Below are 18120 nucleotides of genomic sequence, written 5' to 3' on the forward strand. Positions count from 1 at the left end.
CTGTCGTGTGTAGTGGACGCCTTATAAAAAGTCCACTTTTGGCCCCGGCGCGGTGGCTCACGCCTGTAATTCCAGCACTTTAGGAGGCCGAGGCTGGCGGATCACCTGAGGTCAGGTCAGTCTGGCCAACATGGTGAAACCCCGTCTCTACTAAAAATACAAAATTAGCCTAGCAGGGTGGTGGGCGCCTGTAATCCCAGCTACTCGGGAGGCTGAGGCAGAAGAATCACTTGAACCCGGGAGGCGGAGGTTGCAATGAGCCGAGATCATGCCATCGCACTCCAGCCTGGGTAAAAACAGCGAAACTCCATCTCAGAAAATAAATAAATTAATTAATTAAAAAATAAAAATAAAAAACCCACATTTGCCAGGCACCGACTAGATCCACACCATCATTTAAAATAGTTGGACTTGGGGGTTTGTGCTGTGGAATGACTAACCTGGAAGCCACGCCACGACTGAGGGGCGGCGGGGACTCCAATCCGCGCAATCAGATGCCGCGGCAGGTGCTTAAGACCTGCAGTCTAGAGAGCGAGCCTCTTATCCCCACTTTAGGAAAAGTTGTTTGGTGTTACTTAAGGTTATGACATTGTCCTCTGTGAAGTCACTTGCGTCCCTGACACCCCCCAACTCAGCTGGGACTGGCCAGTGCCCTGCTCTGGGGCCTCGCCGCGGCGGCCAGTAGGAGGCGTCGGCGCCCCAGGAGTCTGCGGCCGAGCCAATGGGAGCCGCGAGAAGGCCCGGGACAGAGCCTGGACCTGCGATGCTAGGGAACTACTCCCGTGGGATTTGGCCAGAGGTATCTCACTGACGTCCTGTCGCCCAGGCTGGGGTGCAGTGGCGCGATCTCAGCTCACTGTGACCTCTGCCTCCTGGGTTGAAGCGATTTTCCTGCCTCAGCCTCCCCAGTAGCTGACATTACAGGCGTGCGCCACACACCCGGCTAATTTTTTGTATTTTTGTTAGAGACGGGGTTTCACCATATTGGCCAGACTGGTCTTGAACTCCTGGCCTCATGTGATCCTCCCACCTCGGCCTCTCAAAGTGCTGGGATTACAAGCGTGAGCCACCGCGCCTGGCCTGAAGTGCTGGCTTTTGAATGTAGATGCTCAACTAAGATATGGGAGAAAGAAAGCTAGATTAGCACAGGAAAAAGCCACAGTAGATAAGTAGGAGAAAGGAAATAAGTCTGGAGAAGAGAAAGGAAAGGGAGAAGCAGAAACGAGTGACTCAGCTTGCCCAGCTTAATAAACTAAGATTCTAGCTACCATGTCAGTTGTGCAGATGGCACAGGCTCCCAGGGTTGTCTCTAGAATGGTGACACCCCTTTACCAAGCACTGTGGCCCATTTTAGAATTAAAGAGGGGGCTGGGCACAGTGGCTGATGCCTGTAATACCAGCACTTTGGGAGGAGGAAGTGGGAGGATTGCTTGAGGCCAGGAGTTTGAGACTAGCCTGGGCAACATACTGCCTTTGCAAAATTATGACTGAGACAGTGGAAAGAGATCTAACCTGACTCCATCTTGGCTCTAACCTCCAAGCTGTCCTTCTTCATTCCTGGGCGGAGGCTAAACTAACTTCAGGAGAAACTTATAGTTTACAGTTTAAAACAAAGATGATAACAGCCCTTTCCCAACACAAACCTCCTTGCCTGGGGACTAGACTGCCTTTGTAGGACTAAGAAATTAGCCACAAGATTAGAAATTATGGTTTAGGATTCATGCAGCTGGAGGTTACAAAATCTTGACCTTCCCTAAACTGCCCTAAGATCAGTGCTTAAGATATTCTGCAGACCCTGCACTTGCTGGATCAGCTGGGACTACCCAGATCAATAAACTGGCTCATCTGATCTTGTGGCCCCGCACCCAGGAACTGACTCAGCACAAGAAGACAGCTTCCACTCTCTACGATTTCATCTCTGACCTGGCCAATTAGAACTCCCGGCTCACTGGTTTCCCCCAATCTACCAAGTTGTCCTTAAAAACTCTGATCCCCAAATACTGGGCAAACTTAATTAGTAATAATATAACTCTGGTCTCCCGCAGAGCCAGCTCTGCGTGAATTACTCTTTCCCTATTGCAATTCCCCTGTCTTCATAAATCAGCTCTGTCTAGAGAGCAGGTAAGGTGAACCCACTGGGTAGTTACACTGTGTCCCAAAAAAATAGCAGTCAGGCATGGTGACACATGCCTGTAGTCCCAGCCACTCAGGAGGCTGAGGCGGGATGATCACCTGAGCCCAGGAGTTTAAGGCTGCAGTGAGCTATGATCATGCCACTGTACTCTGAGCAACAGAGCCAGACTTTCTCTCTAAAAAGAAGGCTGGGCACGGTGGCTCACACCTGTAATCCCAGCACTTTGGGAAGCCGAGGTAGGCAGATCACCTGAGGCCAGGAGTTCCAGACCAGCCTGGCCAACATGGCAAAACCCCCTCTCTACTAAAAATACAAAAATTACCCGGGTGCAGTGGCACATGCCTGTAGCCCCAGCTACTTGGGAGGGTGAGGTGGAAGAATCATTTAAACCTGGGAGGTGGAGGCTGCAGAGAGCCGAGATCACACCACTGCACACCAGCCTGGGTGACAGACTGAGACTCTGTCTCAAAAACAACAACAACAGCAACAAAATGTTATGCCAGAGTCAGATTGGAAAGTAAGTCACGATATATAGGGTTAAATAAAATTCATCTGATGAAAATGTATGGTTCATAGGGCATGATTCCCCAGACCCCTTAGACAGGAATTTGGGCAAGATAAAAAAATCAGAGCTTAGTCCTCAGAGCCCATGACTATAATGTCTTTAGTGTTTATACTGGGAGGTAGTTTAGTTTAGTTTAGTTTGCTTTACTTTATTTTAATTTTTGAGATGGAGTCTCGCTCTGTTGCCCAGGCTGGAGGGCAGTGGCACAATCTTGAATCACTGCAACCTCTCTCCTGGGTCCCAGCGATTTTCCTGCCTCAGTCTCCCAAGTAGCTGGGATTACAGGTGTGCACCACCATGCCTGTTTGGGAGGCCAAGGCATGTGGATCACAAGGTCAGGAGATTGAGACCATCCTGGCCAACATGGTGAAACCCCATCTCTACTAAAAATAGAAAAAATTAGCCAGGTATGGTGGTTCGTGCCTGTAGTCCTAGCTACTCGGGAGGCTGAGGCAGGGGAATCACTTAAACCCGGGAAGCAGAGGTTGCAATGGGCCAAGATCGCGCCACTGCACTCCAGCCTGGCAGCAGAGACTCTGTCTCAAAAAAAAAAAAAAAAAAAAAGAAAGAAAGAATGTTGTGTAAATACATTGACTACAGTCTGAAGTCCCAAGTCTGCCTCTTATAGCCAGAGAGTATTAGTTGTCACTAATTTCCTCATTAATAAAATGTAGAATAAATGTACTACATGTAAAATTGCTGTAGGACAAATGGGTAACATTTTCCAGTTGGAAGCACCTAGAAGAATGTTTTGTACAGTGGAGACCTGGATATGCATTTATGACAAAATAAATGTTGGCTCATTTTTTTTTTTTTTGAGATGGAGTTTCACTCTTATTGCCCAGGCTGGAGTGCAGTGGCGCAATCTCAGCTCACTGCAACCTCCGCCTCCCAGGTTCAAGCAATTCTCCTGCCTCGGCCTCCCTAGTAGCTGGGATTACAGATGCCCGCCACCACAACCGGCTAATTTTGTACTTTTAGTAGAGATGGGGTTTATCCATGTTGATCAGGCTGGTCTCGAACTCCCGACCTCAGGTGATCCGCCCACCTCAGCCTCCCAAAGTGCTGGGATTACAGGCATGAGCCACTGCGCCCAGCCATAATGTTGGTTCATTCTAAAAGCACACTCTTGCATGTTCAGAATTTAACATTAAACAATTACTTATAGGTAATTTTTTTTTTTTTGAAACGGAGTTTCGCTCTTGTCGCCCAGGTAGGAGTGCAATGGTGCGATCTTGGCTCACTGCAGCCTCCGCCTCCCAGTTTCAAGCGATTCTCCTGCCTCAGCCTCCAGAGTAGGTGGGATGACAGGCGCCTGCCACCATGGCCAGCTAATTTTTGCATTTTTAGTAGAGATGGGGTTTCACCACATTGGCCAGGCTTGTCTCGAACTCCTGACCTCAGGTGATCCACCTACCTCAGCCTCCCAAAGTGCTGTGATTACAGGCATGAGCTATCGTACCAGGCCACTTATAGGTAATTAAACAAAAACAATGTACATTGTACATTAGGAAATCATACTGATAAAGTAATACAGTCACTAAATTCTAACAGTTTGCTCTGGAAGAGCTTTTGGAGGATATCTTTTCCAATATCCTCATTTCTGAAGTGAGGAAACTAAATTCTCAGTCTCATAGTTTCTCTGTGGATAAGCTAGTATCGTTGAGATCATTCAGGGCTTCTTATTGGGCAGAATCTGGTAATCCCCAAGCCTTCTGCAGGTCAGATTGGGTGAGGGGTAGCCCCAGTAGTTCATGATGGCACTTCTATCTTGAGAAGGGTATGAGTGGTTCTCCTTGAACATTCTCTTCCAAACTGGAGAGAACTGGCAAAAGAGGCTGTGGATACAACCACTTAGCCATCTTAGATGGGGAGATACCAGTAATAAGAGATCATCAACTGGGTGTGGTGGGCCACACCTGTTATCCTAGCACTTTAGGAGGCCATGGCAACAGGATCTCTTGATCCCAGGAGTTCAAGACCAGCCTGGGCAACATAGTAACATCCCATCTCTAAAATAAAAATAAAAATGTTTAAAAAGATCATCAGCCAGGCGCGGTAGCTCATGCCTGTAATCCCAGCACTTTGGGAGGCCAAGGCGGGCAGATCACAAGGTCAGGAGATCAAGACCATCCTGGCTAACATGGTGAAACCCCATCCCTACTAAAACTACACACACAAAAAAAATTAGCAGGGCGTGGTGGCGGGCACCTGTAGTCCCAGCTACTAGGGAGGCTGAGGCAGGAGAACGGCGTGAACCTAGGAGGTGGAGCTTGCAGTGAGCCAAGATCGCATCACTGTACTCCACGCTGGGCAACAGAGCGAGACTCCGTCTAAAAAAAAAAAAAATCATCATACCACTATTGTTACCCATAGTACATACATACACTGTTACCCATAACACATAGATAAGGAAGTACGTCCAAGGTCATCAACAGAGCAAGGATTAGGAATCAAGGCTTGTGAATTAAGATTCCTTTTTTATTTTGTTGGAGACAAGATCTCACTCTCACCCAGGCTGGAGTGCAGTGGTGTCATCATGGCTCACTGCAGTCTAGACTTCCTGGACTCAGGTGATTCTCCCACCTCAGCTGCCCAATTTGGGACTACAGGCCTGTGCCACCATCCCCGGCTATTTTCCTGTATTTTTGTAGAGGTGGGGTTTCAGCATGTTGCCCAGGCTAGTCTCAAACTCCTAGGCTCAAGCGATCCACCTGTGTTGGCCTCCCAAATTATTGGGATTACCGACATGAGCCATCGTACCCAGCCGGACTTGAGATTCTTAAGCTCTTGAGATTTGTTCAAGAAGTTGACCCCAGTGTCTGCCTAAGAGTTTTAGGTAGCCCTAAAACACTTAATCCATTGATCATTAAGTAGTCAATGACCATCTATTATGTGATCTGGGGGCTTGCTTTCTCTTCAGAGAGACAAAACTAGAAAACATTCAACAATTATAAAATTGACTAAGCTGGCAAATCTTTAAAACTAACTAGACAGGCACAATTCAGAGAAGACCACTGATGGCTGAAATGGTTGGCAAGGTTTCTTGGTGACAGGCTTTGACGTGAACTTTATTTATTTATTTATTTACTTTTTATTTTTGAGGTGGAGCCTCGCTCTGTCGCCCAGGCTGCAGTGCAGTGGCACAATCTTGGCTCACTGCAACCTCCGCCTCCCAGGTTCAAGCAATTCTCTGCCTCAGCTTCCCAAGTAGCTGGAATTACAGGTGCCCAACACCATACCCAGCTAGTTTTTGTATTTTTAGTAGAGATGAGTTTCACCATTTTGGCCAGGCTGGTCTTGAACTCCTGACCTTGTGACCCACCTGCCTCGGCCTCCCAAAGTTCTGGGATTACAAGCGTTAGCCACCACGCCAGGCCTGATGTGGACTTTAACGCAGAACTTGCAAGATGTTTGCCCCTCATTGTGATGACCATAGTAGTTTCCCCCCCCGCCAAAAATTGGGAGCTTTCACATAAAAATCCCAATTTTTGAGGTGTCATGAAAAACTACAACACTCAGCTTGTATTCCTACCACCGACAAGGATTGTCGCTGAGGCAGCTGACCTCTCAGACACTATAATCCCTGGGCTCAACACTTACAGCCAATTCCATTACCCACCTGGCTCCTTGGGCAGTGGGTTTGCTTCCCTTACTTTAGGAGGAAGGATAAAGGCAGCCCAAAAAGGAGAATTGGACAGAAAAGTGAAGATGAGTGGGTATGTCATGAGGTGAGAGATAATGTTGAGACACTTATAACTAGAACAGAGTTTTCATGTGAGGATAAGGTTCACTCCCCATTTAAACCAATTAGCTCTGCTGTGGGGGAGAATCTGCTCCCTAGACCAAAACACGTATTTGAAACTAGCAGAAGAATCTGGTGACAGCCAGTGCAACCATTTCAATAAATAAACCAAAATAAACTGTGCATTGCTGCTGATGGACTAAAGATGCCAATTTTCTATATAATGGGTGACATACTCAATTTCCTTCTATTGATTACCTTCATTTTGGCATATTTAAAAACTAACATACATTTTTCTTTCTTTTTGGAGATGGAGTTTCGCTCTTGTTGCCCAGGCTGGAGTGCAATGGCACGATCTCGGCTCACTGCAACCTCTGTCTCCCAGGTTCAAGCGATTCTCCTGCCTCAGCCTCCCAAGTAGCTGGGACTACAGGCATGTGCCACTACGTGTGGCTAATTCTGTATTTTTTAGTAGAGACAGAGTTTCTCCATGTTGGTCAGGCTGGTCTGGAACTCCCAACCACAAGTGATGTGCCCGCCTCAGCCTCCCAAAGTGCTGGGATTACAGGCATGAGGCACTGTGCCCGGCCAAAAACTCATATTAAAATTTGAAATTGACATTAAAATAAATAGATTATAAGTTTATCATACATTATAATTTGTATTGCATAATTACATCTCACTTGTTTTTACTTAACTCCATTATGTAGTACTGGTGGTAAGCAATATTGAGGCAGAATAGGGTCTGCAGGCAGGGAACCTAAGGCAGATGTGCGCTGACTTCCTAGAACTGAATCAAGAAGATCAGATGGTACTCCCTTTGGTTCCCCAGTCTTCAGTGGGAACTTTACTTCAGCCTCTGATTGGTCACCTCCTACAACCAATCACACTGGTCATGGGCCACTCCTTAATTTACATAGAATATAACCAAGTAAGAAATGGGAAACCTCTAGAGGGTATTTAAACCCCAGAAAATCCTGTAACCAGCGCTCTTGAGCCCTTGCTTGAGCCTGCTCACACTCTATGGAGTGTTCTTTTTGTTTCAATAAATTTGTGCTTTCATTGCTTCATTTTTTTGCTTTGTTTGTGCGTTTTGTCCAATTATTTGTTCAAAACGCCAAGAACCTGTCAACTCATAGTCAAGCAAGACCTTTCTTGGGTAACAATATAGTTGCCTCACATGCTTTTTGTCCTGGGCAAGTCTGTGCCCCATGTAGTTTTTGTTTTGTTTGAGACAGGGTTTTATTCCTGTCGCCCAGGCTGGAGTGCAGTGGCACGATCTTGGCTCACTGCAACCTCTGCCTCCTGGGTTCAAGAGATTCTCCTGCCTCAGCCTCCCAAGTAGCTGGGACTACCGGTGCATGCCACCACACATGGCTAATTTTTGTATTTTAGTAGAGATGGGGTTTCACCATGTTGCCCAGGCTGGTCTCAAACTCCTGGGCTCAAGTGATCCACCCACCTCGGCCTCCCAAAGTGCTGGGATTACAGGCACGAGCCACCGTGCCCAGCCCTACTTGGTTTTAATACATTCCAGCTCTCACCCTCTTCTTATTCTGGATTTGGCCTTCATTGCCTTCCTGGTCTTCCATTGTTCATTTTCACGATCAAGCTCCAATTAGCCCACGATATGCAAAGGTTCTGTGAAAAAAAGAGCCCCATCTCAGCCTGGCAATCAATCCTAATAAAAGGTAAAAGGGTTCTAGACCGGGCGCGGTGGCTCACTCCTGTAATCCCAGCACTCTGGGAGGCCGAGGTGGGTGGATCACAAGGTCAGGAGACTGAGACCATCCTGGCTAACACGGTGAAACCCCATCTCTACTAAAAATACATAAAATTTGGCCGGGCCCGGTGGCTCACGCCTGTAATCCCAGCACTTTGGGAGGCCGAGGCGGGCGGATCACGAGGTCAGGAGATCTAGACCATCCTGGCTAACACAGTGAAACCCCGTCTCTACTAAAAATATGAAAAAAATTAGCCGGGCATGGTGGTGGGTACCTGTAGTCCCAGCTACTCGGGAGGCTGAGGCAGGAGAATGGCGTGAACCCGGGAGGCAGAGCTTGCAGTGATCCGAGACCGCGCCACTGCACTCCAGCCTGGGCGACAGAGCCAGACTCCGTCTCAAAAAAACAAAAGGGTTCTGAGGGATGTTTTTGGCTTGAAGAGTTACAATTCAAATCTGTAAAAGGAGCCTGAGTACAAAGAAGGTTAAAAAGCACTACCCAGTGTTCCTGCTATATATTCATTTGAAGAGCTGCTTTTCAAACCACAGGCTCTTGGCCTATTCTTCATTAACCCTATTTTCTTTTTCTGTTTTAAGATGGAGTCTCACCCTGTCACCTAAGCTGCAATTCAGTGGCACAATCTCAGCTCACTGCAACCTCCACCTCCTGGGTTCAAGCAATTCTCATTGCCTCAGGCTTTCAAGTAGCTGGGATAACAGGCGCCTGCCACCACACCAGGCTAATATTTTGTATTTTTAGTAGAGATAGGGTTTCGCCATGTTGGCCAGGCTGGGCTGAACTCCTGACCTCAGGTGATCCACCTGCCTCAGCCTCCCAAAGTGCTGGGATTACAGGTGTGAGCCACTGTGCCCGGCTTTCATTAACCCTATTTTCTGTTAAACACTCATAGAAAAATAGTTGCTAATCCGTTCCTTTTAGTTCAAGTTTGCCATACTGTGAGGATATTCAGCACCACCCAGTGGCAATTTTTTTATGTTCTTGTGAATAAATAGCAATTTTGCAAACTCTTGATCCCAAAAGATAATACCTGTATCAATAGAAACAAGAAAAAAGTCGTGAATCAAACTAAATTTCATTTATAAAAAGTCTTCTACTTTAAGAGTTCAGATCATTTTAAGGTTGTTTTCCTGGCCTCATATCTCCTTAAAGACAAATAGTTAGGCCAGGTGCAGTGGCTCACACCTGTAATCCCAGCACTTTGGGAGGCCAAGGTAGATCACTTGAGCCCAGGAGTTCAAGACCAGTTCAAGACAACATAGTGAGACCGCATCTCTACAAAAAAATTTTAAAACTTAGCCAGGTATGGTGGTGCATACCTGTAGTTCCAGCTATTTGGGAGGCTGAGTTGGAAGGACTCCTTGAGCCCAGCAGTTTGAGGTCACAGTAAGCTATGATTGCACCACTGCATTCCAGCCTGGGAGACAGAGCAAGATCCTGTCTCAAAAAAAAAAAGGACGAATAACTTAGGTAGTTAAACAACAACAACAATAAATAAATTTTTCAAAAATTCTCCTTTTATTCTCTAGTTATACACATATACTCACTTTCAAATAAAATTCTACATTAGAAGGAAAAGTCTCTTTGTAAGGCATAGTATTGACGTTTTCTTATGAGAAAATAGGAAATATCATCAGTGCTTTTAAAAAAGTGAAAGCGTAAGAGAAAATCAGGGCTCTATCTAGAGAAGTCTAATTGTTTCTCTATAAAAACCAACTGGAATACAGGATACCTGTCCTATAGCAACCTAAAACACAACCTCCCTTGATGTACATATAGAAAATATATATCTTGTAGCCAGGCGCGGTGCCTCATGCCTGTAATCTCAGCACTTTGGGAGGCCAAGGCGGGCGAATCATGAGGTCAGGAGATCGAGACCATCCTGGCTAACACGGTGAAACCGTCTCTACTAAAAATACAAAAATTAGCTGGGCATGGTGGCGGGCGCCTATAGTCCCAGCTACCTATAAGGCTGAGGCAGGACAATGACGTGAACTCAGGAGGCGGAGCTTGAAGTCAGCCGAGATCATGCCACTGCGCTTCAGCCTGGGCTACAGAGCAAGACCAACTCAAAAACAAAAAAGAAAGAAAGAAAGAAAATATATGTCTTAACCAACTTGGAAGAAAAACAAAATTCTGTGTGTGCAAATATATTTTTTCAAGTTACTCTTTTTTCAACCTGGATTTAGCCTCAGGCTGCTGCTGACATCCTCGCTGGGGTGAGGCTGGAGGGCTTGCATTGCACTGGAAGGGCATGAGGCACCTACTGCCACAGCAGAGAATCAAAGGACCATAACTGTCCCTTGGGGATTGAAGAATTCTTTAAAGTCTGATTATTTGGGGAACACAGACTAAGGCTGTACCCTGATTTTCCCTTTCTGAAAGTCACATTTTAACTAAAACATTTCTGTTCTACAAATTTCCACGTATCAAAAGATGCTGTAGAATTTAATTCATAGTGTTTTCTCAAAAGGAAAAAAAGGAAAAAAAAAGCAGTTATTGATAGGAGTCTTTTCTTTTTTGGTGTCTTAAATGTCAATGATCACAAAAACTTCTGGCTTCTCTTCGTCATACACCTGCATTGCTGAATATGTTATTGCTTTGACTTCTGTTCCCTAAAGTTGGGGTTAGAGAAAAAAAAATAGGAAAATAGGATATTGAAATCATAATCATTAACTCTAGCAACAATCGGCAGAAAGTAAAAATTTTGGTATTTTGAAAATGAAAAACTCACATGAAACAATTCGTTATGAAATTAGCATAGTACACAGGGATCCAAGAAAAATGAGAGGCAACACACGCACAACGGAGTTGGGACATGGAACTCTAATCCTGGCTTTGTTTCCAGTTGGGTATAGAAATTGTCTGGCCTGTCTGGACATCAGTTTTTCATTGATAAAATGGGTTAAATCACATAAAGACACATCCATAGGTATGTTCACTGCAGTACTATTCACAATAGCAAAGACATAGAATCAACCCACATGCCCGTCAATGGTAGACTGGATAAAGAAAATGTGATACACATACACCATGGAATACTACACAGCCATAAAAAAGAATGAGATCATGTCCTTTGCAACAACATGGATGGAGCTGGAGGCCATAATCCTAAGTGAATTCGTGCAGGAACAGAAAACCAATACCACGTTTCCATATACTTAAGAGGGACACAAACATTGAGTACACATGAACACAAAGAGGGAAACGAGACACCGGGTCTGCTGATTGAAAAACTGCCTATCAGGTATTACGCTGATTACCTGGGTGAAAAATTATCTGTACACTAAACCTCCACAACATGCAATGTACCCATGTAACAAACTTGCATGTGCACCCCATGAACCTAAAAATAAAAGTTGGAAAGAAAAAAAGTAAAAAGCTTTTGACGATGATTAAAAAAAAAAAAAATGGGTTGAATCAAACAACACAAGCTTTTCTACTATTTGGCTCGGGGCTCCTTCTGAAACCCAAACCACCTCCTTATACTCTGACCTAGGCCTTAGGAACTCAACCTATTCTCTTTTCCTCAGCTGCCAACACTCACTTCACCTCTTGGGACTCTTCTCTTTCCAAGTCTAGCTGAAGAGTAAGATACACTTTCCCAGGTCAAAAGCTCTCCACACGTCTCTGATACATGACACTGCCCAACCCTGCCCCAGTTTAAAACCACAGAATTAGATGTTCTCTTAGGTTCTTTCCAGCTCCAAAAGGAATCTACAATAATTCTGTGCACCAGAAAATGTATCCAGCAATACGTAAATGACATTTGCTAGCTGTATACCACACAAAAAAAGGAAGATTTCACAGAAGGATATAAGTGGCAGTGCCGCTGCTTTTTCTCCTCTGCCACAATCACCTGGCAAAACCACAACCTAATTCAAGTTCAACTGTCTGCTTATGGCAGCACACACCATGCTAACTGGTATCACCCTGAGTGTATGTCTACACATCTCAAACAGGAATTCAGCACTTGCAGTAAAATCTTACAATTACCAATAAATTCCCTTTTTCACTCTCTGAGACAATTCTTTCCCTTCTCCTCTAGTGATCATTCCTCCCTCATTCTCACTCTCAATCAATTGTGCTTCCTAGAGAAAGTAAGAGCAACTCGGTAAGAACTGACGCATCTTCCTACCACCAAATCTACCATCATGCTGTATCTGTACTCACCTTAGCCTCCCTGGCTGCAATGAATGGCTTGTCCCTGCTCCCATCAGAAGGCCAACTTCTATACATGAGTATTCGATCCTATACCCACCTTACCAAATTTTACCAAAGAGGCTGTGGCCCTATCTCTACAACCTTATCTGCTACTATTACACCTTCACTCTCAGCTCCAGCTTGCTGTTCCGTCAGCACAACCTATCTCATTTCAGGGCCTTTACACCTGTTTCTTCACGGGGAAAGTTCTTCCATATTTATGCTCACTTATCTCTCTTGCCTCTGCTTAAATATCACTTTCTCAAACATACTGATATATTTTGGCTGTGTCCTCACTCAAATCTCGTCTTGAACTGTAGTACCATAATCCCCACGCATTGTGGGAGGGAGCAGGTGGAGATCACTGAATCACGGGGGCAGTTTCCACCATGCTGTTCTAGTGATAATGCATGAGTTTTCAGGAGATCTGATGGTTTTCAAAGGGGCTTCCCCCTTCGCTCAGCACTCACTTCTCTTCCTGCCACCATGTGAAGAAGGAAGGAAGTGTTTGCTTCCCCTTCCGCCATGACTGTGAGTTTCCTGAGGCCTCCCCAGCCATGCTGAACTGTGAGTCAATTAAGCCTCTTTCCTTTATAAATTACCCAGTCTCGGGTATGTCTTCATCAGCAGCATGAGAATGGGTTAATAAACATATATTTTCTGACCCCCTCCCCTCCTCCAACCACTCTTACCTTATCCTGATGGCACTGGTCACTATCTGAAATTATGTGTTTACATGTTTGTCTGGCTCACTTATTCCACTACATTTTAAACTCAGTGAGGGCAGAGACTTCACTTATCCTATTACATTTCTACCTTGAGTGCGTAAAAAAATGTCTGAAACACTAGAGGCACTTGATTCAACATTTGCTGAATGCATGCATAAACTCATGGATGGATGGAATATGGATTCATGGAGAGAAGGTAAAGACAATATTAAAACCAGGAAGGTATTTTTAAACCAAGAAATATTCCAGGAACCAGATGTTTTAATAAGCTATTTGTAAAACATTCCTTTTTGCTTTGAAAAGTTGTTTGATTGGCTGGGCGCAGTGGCTCATGCCTGTAATCCCAGCACTTTGGGAGGCCAAGGCAGGCGGATCACCTGAAGTCAGGTGTTTGAGACCAGCCTGACCAACATGGTGAAACCCCGCCTCTACTAAAAATACAAAAATTAGCAGGGCGTGGTGGCGTGCACCTGTAATCCCAGCTATTCAGGAAGCTAAGACAGGAGAATCACTTGAACCTGGGAGGCGGAGGTTGCAGTGAGCTGAGATTGCGCTACTGCACTCCAGCCTGGGCAACAGAGTGAGATTCTATCTCAAAAAAAAAAGTTATTTGATTATTCATTCATTCAAAAAATAGGAAGTAGCTAGGTGCGGTGGCTCACGCCTATAATCCCAGCACTTTGGGTGGCCGAGGTGGGTAGATCACCTGAGGTCGGGAGTTTGAAACCAGCCCGGCCAACATGGTGAAACCCCATCTCTACTAAAATACAAAAATTAGCCGGGCATAGTTGCATGCGCCTGTAATCCCAGCTACTCGGGAGGCTGAGACACGAGAAGCCCTTGAACCCAGGAGGGGGAGGGTGAAGTAAGCAGAGATTGTGTCACTGCACTCCCTCCTGGGTGACAGGGTGAGACTGTCTCGAAAAAAAGAAATAATAAAAACTGTTGGCTGGGCGTGATGGCTCATGCCTCCTTTGGGAGGCTGAGGCAGGTGAATCACCCGAGGTCAGGAGTTCGAGACTAGCCTGGCCAACATGGTGAAACCCCATCTCTACTAAAAATACAAAAACTTATCCGGGTATGGTGGCATGTGCCTGTAATCCCAGCTACTCGGGAAGCTGAGGCAAGAGAATTGCTTGAACCTGGGAGACAAAGGTTGCAGTGAGCCGAGATCGTGCCACTGCACTCCAGCTTGGGCAATAGCATGAGACTCCGTCTCAAAAAACAGAAAAAAAAATTGTTAGGAGTACCAAGCTGGAATTGGTGGTATGCACCTATAAGCTCAGCTATTCAGGAGACTGAAGTGGGGGGATTGCTTGAGCCTAGGAGTTTCAGATCAGCCTGGGCAACATAGCAAGGCACTGTCTCACATAAACAAAAACTCTTAGGAGTAAATGAAATTAATTTGCTCATGATTCATTCTGAATACTTCCAATGGCAAATATGAATTTAGAATACAGTTTTGTGCTGCATAACAACATTTTGGTTAATGATTAACTGCATATATGATGGTGGTCTGAGAAGATTATAATACCTTTTTTTTTTTTTTTTTTTGAGACGGTATTTCACTCTTGTTGCCTAGGCTGGAGTGCTAGGGCATGATCTCCGCTCACTGCAACCTCTGCCTCCCAGGTTCAATCTCCTGCCTCAGCCTCCCACATAGCTGGGATTACAGGCACCCACCACCACACCCAGCTAATTTTTGTATTTTTAGTAGAGACAGGGTTTCACCAAGTTGGCCAGGCTAGTCTCCAACTCCTGACCTCAGGTGATTCACACCTCGGCCTCCCAAAGTGTTGGGATTACAGGCGTGAGCCACCACACCCAGCCTATAATACTGTATTTTTACTATACCTTTTTTTGGTATTTAGAAATATAAACACACAAATATTTACCAATGTGTAACAACTGCCCATAGTATTCAGTATAGTAACATGTTGTACAGGTTCGTAGCCTAGGAGCGATAGGCTATACCATATAGCATAGGTTATACCATCTAGGTTTGTGTAAGTACACTCTATGATGTTTGCACAATGACGTAATCGCCTAAAGATGCATTTCTCAGAATGTATCCCAGTAGTTAAGTGACCTATGACTGTATCTGGCCTAAACACAGGGGTCAGCAAAATATATATAGCCCACAGGCCAAATCGCCTCTTTTTCTACAGTCCCATAAAGTAAGAGTGATACTTATATCTTTATTTATTTATTTTTATTTTATTTTTTTGAGACCAGTCTTGCTCTGTCACCCAGGCTGGAGTGCAGTGGCATGATCTCAGCTCACTGCAACCTCTGCCACCCAGGTTCAAGTGATTCTCCTGCCTCAGCCTCCTGAGCAGCTAGGATTACAGGTGCGTGCCACCACGCCCAGCTAATTTTTGTATTTTTAGTAGAGGCTAGGTTTCACTATATTGGCCAGGCTGGTCTCAAACTCCTGACCACAAGCGATCTGCCTGCCTTGGCCTCCCAAAGTGCTGGGATTACAGGTCTGAGCCACCGTGCCTGGTCTGATTTTTACATTTTTAAATGATTGGGGGGGAAAATCAAAACAATGACATTTTGTTACGTTTGAAAATGGTAAGAAATTCAAATTTCAATGGGCATAAAAAAGTTTTACTAGAATACAAGTGAACTCATTCATTTAAGTATTATCTATGGCTGCTTTGGTTCTACAACAGAAGCACTGAGTAGCTGCTCTTCTGTCATTCTTGGCCCACAAATCTTAAAACATTCATTTTCTGTTCATTTTACAGGAAAAAAAACCCTGCCAACTCCTATTCCAATAGATTTCCTATCATAGAGTGACGCCATACAGATCGGCAAATACAGAATCTAGAGACACACAGAAAGTATAAGGTACAATAGAGAACATCTAGTCCAACATCTTTATTATAGGAGAAGAAATCAAAGGTCAAAAAGGCAAAGGGAATTTCAAATCCCACAATAATCTGAACAAACCTGACCCTAGAACCCAATGCTGACTCCTCATCCACTAAATCAGGTGTGCATAATCACAGTATTTTAACAAAATACATCCAGACAGGTCAGAGAACTTTGAGAAAAACTTATCACTTTACACCAGTTAGAACTAACTGAAGTTGACTGCCACATACATTAACTTTATAGTAAGGAAATTTTTCATGTTCTTAATGACTGGATATTAAAACATACCTGAGGGTGCTTGGACAATGAAAATTCTTCTCCCCACCTTGAGAATACAAATAAAAACATGATTAAGATTTGTTCTCTCTTTATATATTTTAAAATAAGCCTTGTAAATGTGGTTAACATGCTAGAAAGCCAAAAGAGACAGGTGGGGTCAGGGAGCTGTTGTTTCACTTTGATGTGTCAGAAGATACAGCTGTTGAGGGACGTGTGCGCAGTGGTCATTATTTGCTCTCAAGGTTGATAGTTAAGGCCAGGCGTGGTGGCTCACACCTATAATCCTGGCACTTTGGGAGGCCAAAGGGAGGATCGCTTGAGCCCAGGAGTTTAAGAACAGCCTGAGCAACATAGGGAGACCTCATCTGTACATAAAATTAAAAAATAAAAAAAAAATTGGTTGGGTGTGGTGACACATGCCTGTGGTCCTAGCCACTCAAGAGGAGGAGGCAGGAAGATTGCTTGAGCCCAGAAGTCAAGGCTGCAGTGAGCTGTGATTGCACCACTGCACTCTAGGCTGGGTGTCAGGGCAACACTCTGCCTCAAAAGAAATTTTTAATTACAGGCTGGGCATGGTGGCTCACGCCTGTAATCCCAGCACTTTGGGAGACTGAGGTGGGTGGATCACCTGAGGTCAGGAGATCGAGACCAGCCTGACCAACATGGAGAAACCCTGTCTCTACTAAAAATACAAAATTAGCCAGGTGTGGTGGCGCATGTCTGTAATTCCAGCTACTTGGGAGGCTGAGGCAGGTAATCGCTTCAACCCAAGAGGCAGAGGTTGCAGTGAGCTGAGATCACGCCACTGTACTCCAGCCTAGGCGACAGAGCAAAACGAAGAAGGTCATACACGGTGGCTCATACCTGTAATCCCAGTACTTTAGGTGGCAAAGGCGGGAAGATCACCTGAGGTCAGGAGTTCAAGACCAGCCTGGCCAACATGGTGAAACTCCGTCTCTACTAAAAATACAAAAATTAGCCAGGCGTGGTAGTGGGCACCTGTAATCTGAACTACTCAGGAAGCTGAGGCAAGAGAATCGCTTGAACCCAGGAGGCAGAGATTGCAGTGAGCTGAGATCATGCCACTGCACTCCAGCCTTGGGCGACACAGCGAGACTCTGTCTCAAAAAAAAAAAAAATTTAATTATAGTGGCCAGGCATGGTGGCTCCCACCTGTAATCCCAGCACTTTGAGAGGCAGAGGTAGGTGAATCCAGGAGTTCAAAACCAGCCTGGCCAACATGTTGAGACCTCGTCTCTACTAAAAATACAAAAATTAGGCAGGCATGGTGGTATGTGCCTGTGGTCCCACCTACTCGGGAGGCTGAGGCACAAGAATGGTTTCAATCTGGGAGGCGGACATTGCAGTGAACCAAGATCATGCCATTGCACTCCCAGCCTGGGTAACAGAGTGAGACTGTCTAAAAAACAACAAAAAAATTAATTTAAAAAACTTTAAAAAAAGTTGATAGTTGATCTCAAAATAAATGTGCCCCAATATAGTGTACCTATGGTGGAATCTCAATAAACATTGTTTAATAAATATTGTTTCAAAACAGAGTAGTAACATATTCAAAATTTTTACTATCCTCAGAGTTATGAAACTAAAGTAGGTTGGGTGCAGTGGCTCACACCTGTAATTTCGGCACTTTGGGAGACTGAGGTAGGAAGATAGCTTGAGCTCAGGAGTTAGAGACCAGCCTGGGAAATGTAGTGAGACCCTGTCTCTACAAAAAGTGTTTAAAAAAAAAAAAAATGGCCGGGCGCGGTGGCTCAAGCCTGTAATCCCAGCACTTTGGGAGGCCGAGACGGGCAGATCACGAGGTCAGAAGATTGAGACCA

The 18120-nt window shown here is 45.0% G+C and overlaps 1 protein-coding gene across 4 annotated transcripts in view; it reads right to left on the bottom strand.

Annotated features, from left to right (window-relative positions):
* Positions 1–9681: 9681 nt before the first annotated feature.
* ZBTB8OS (zinc finger and BTB domain containing 8 opposite strand) overlaps positions 9682–18120 on the bottom strand; it is a 35501-nt gene continuing 27062 nt past the window's right edge. For all 4 annotated transcript variants that reach the window (XM_011974063.1, XM_011974062.1, XM_011974065.1 and 1 more), the window contains exons 6-7: positions 16289–16325; positions 9682–10801 (exon numbers count right to left, since the gene is read on the bottom strand). In XM_011974063.1, coding sequence (XP_011829453.1) covers positions 10715–10801; positions 16289–16325 — 124 coding nt within the window. In that variant the 3' untranslated portion in view covers positions 9682–10714. The remainder of the gene's footprint in view (positions 10802–16288; positions 16326–18120) is intronic.

Source organism: Mandrillus leucophaeus, unplaced genomic scaffold (genome assembly GCF_000951045.1).
Source record: "Mandrillus leucophaeus isolate KB7577 unplaced genomic scaffold, Mleu.le_1.0 Scaffold141, whole genome shotgun sequence".
NCBI classification, from domain to species: Eukaryota; Metazoa; Chordata; class Mammalia; order Primates; family Cercopithecidae; genus Mandrillus; species Mandrillus leucophaeus.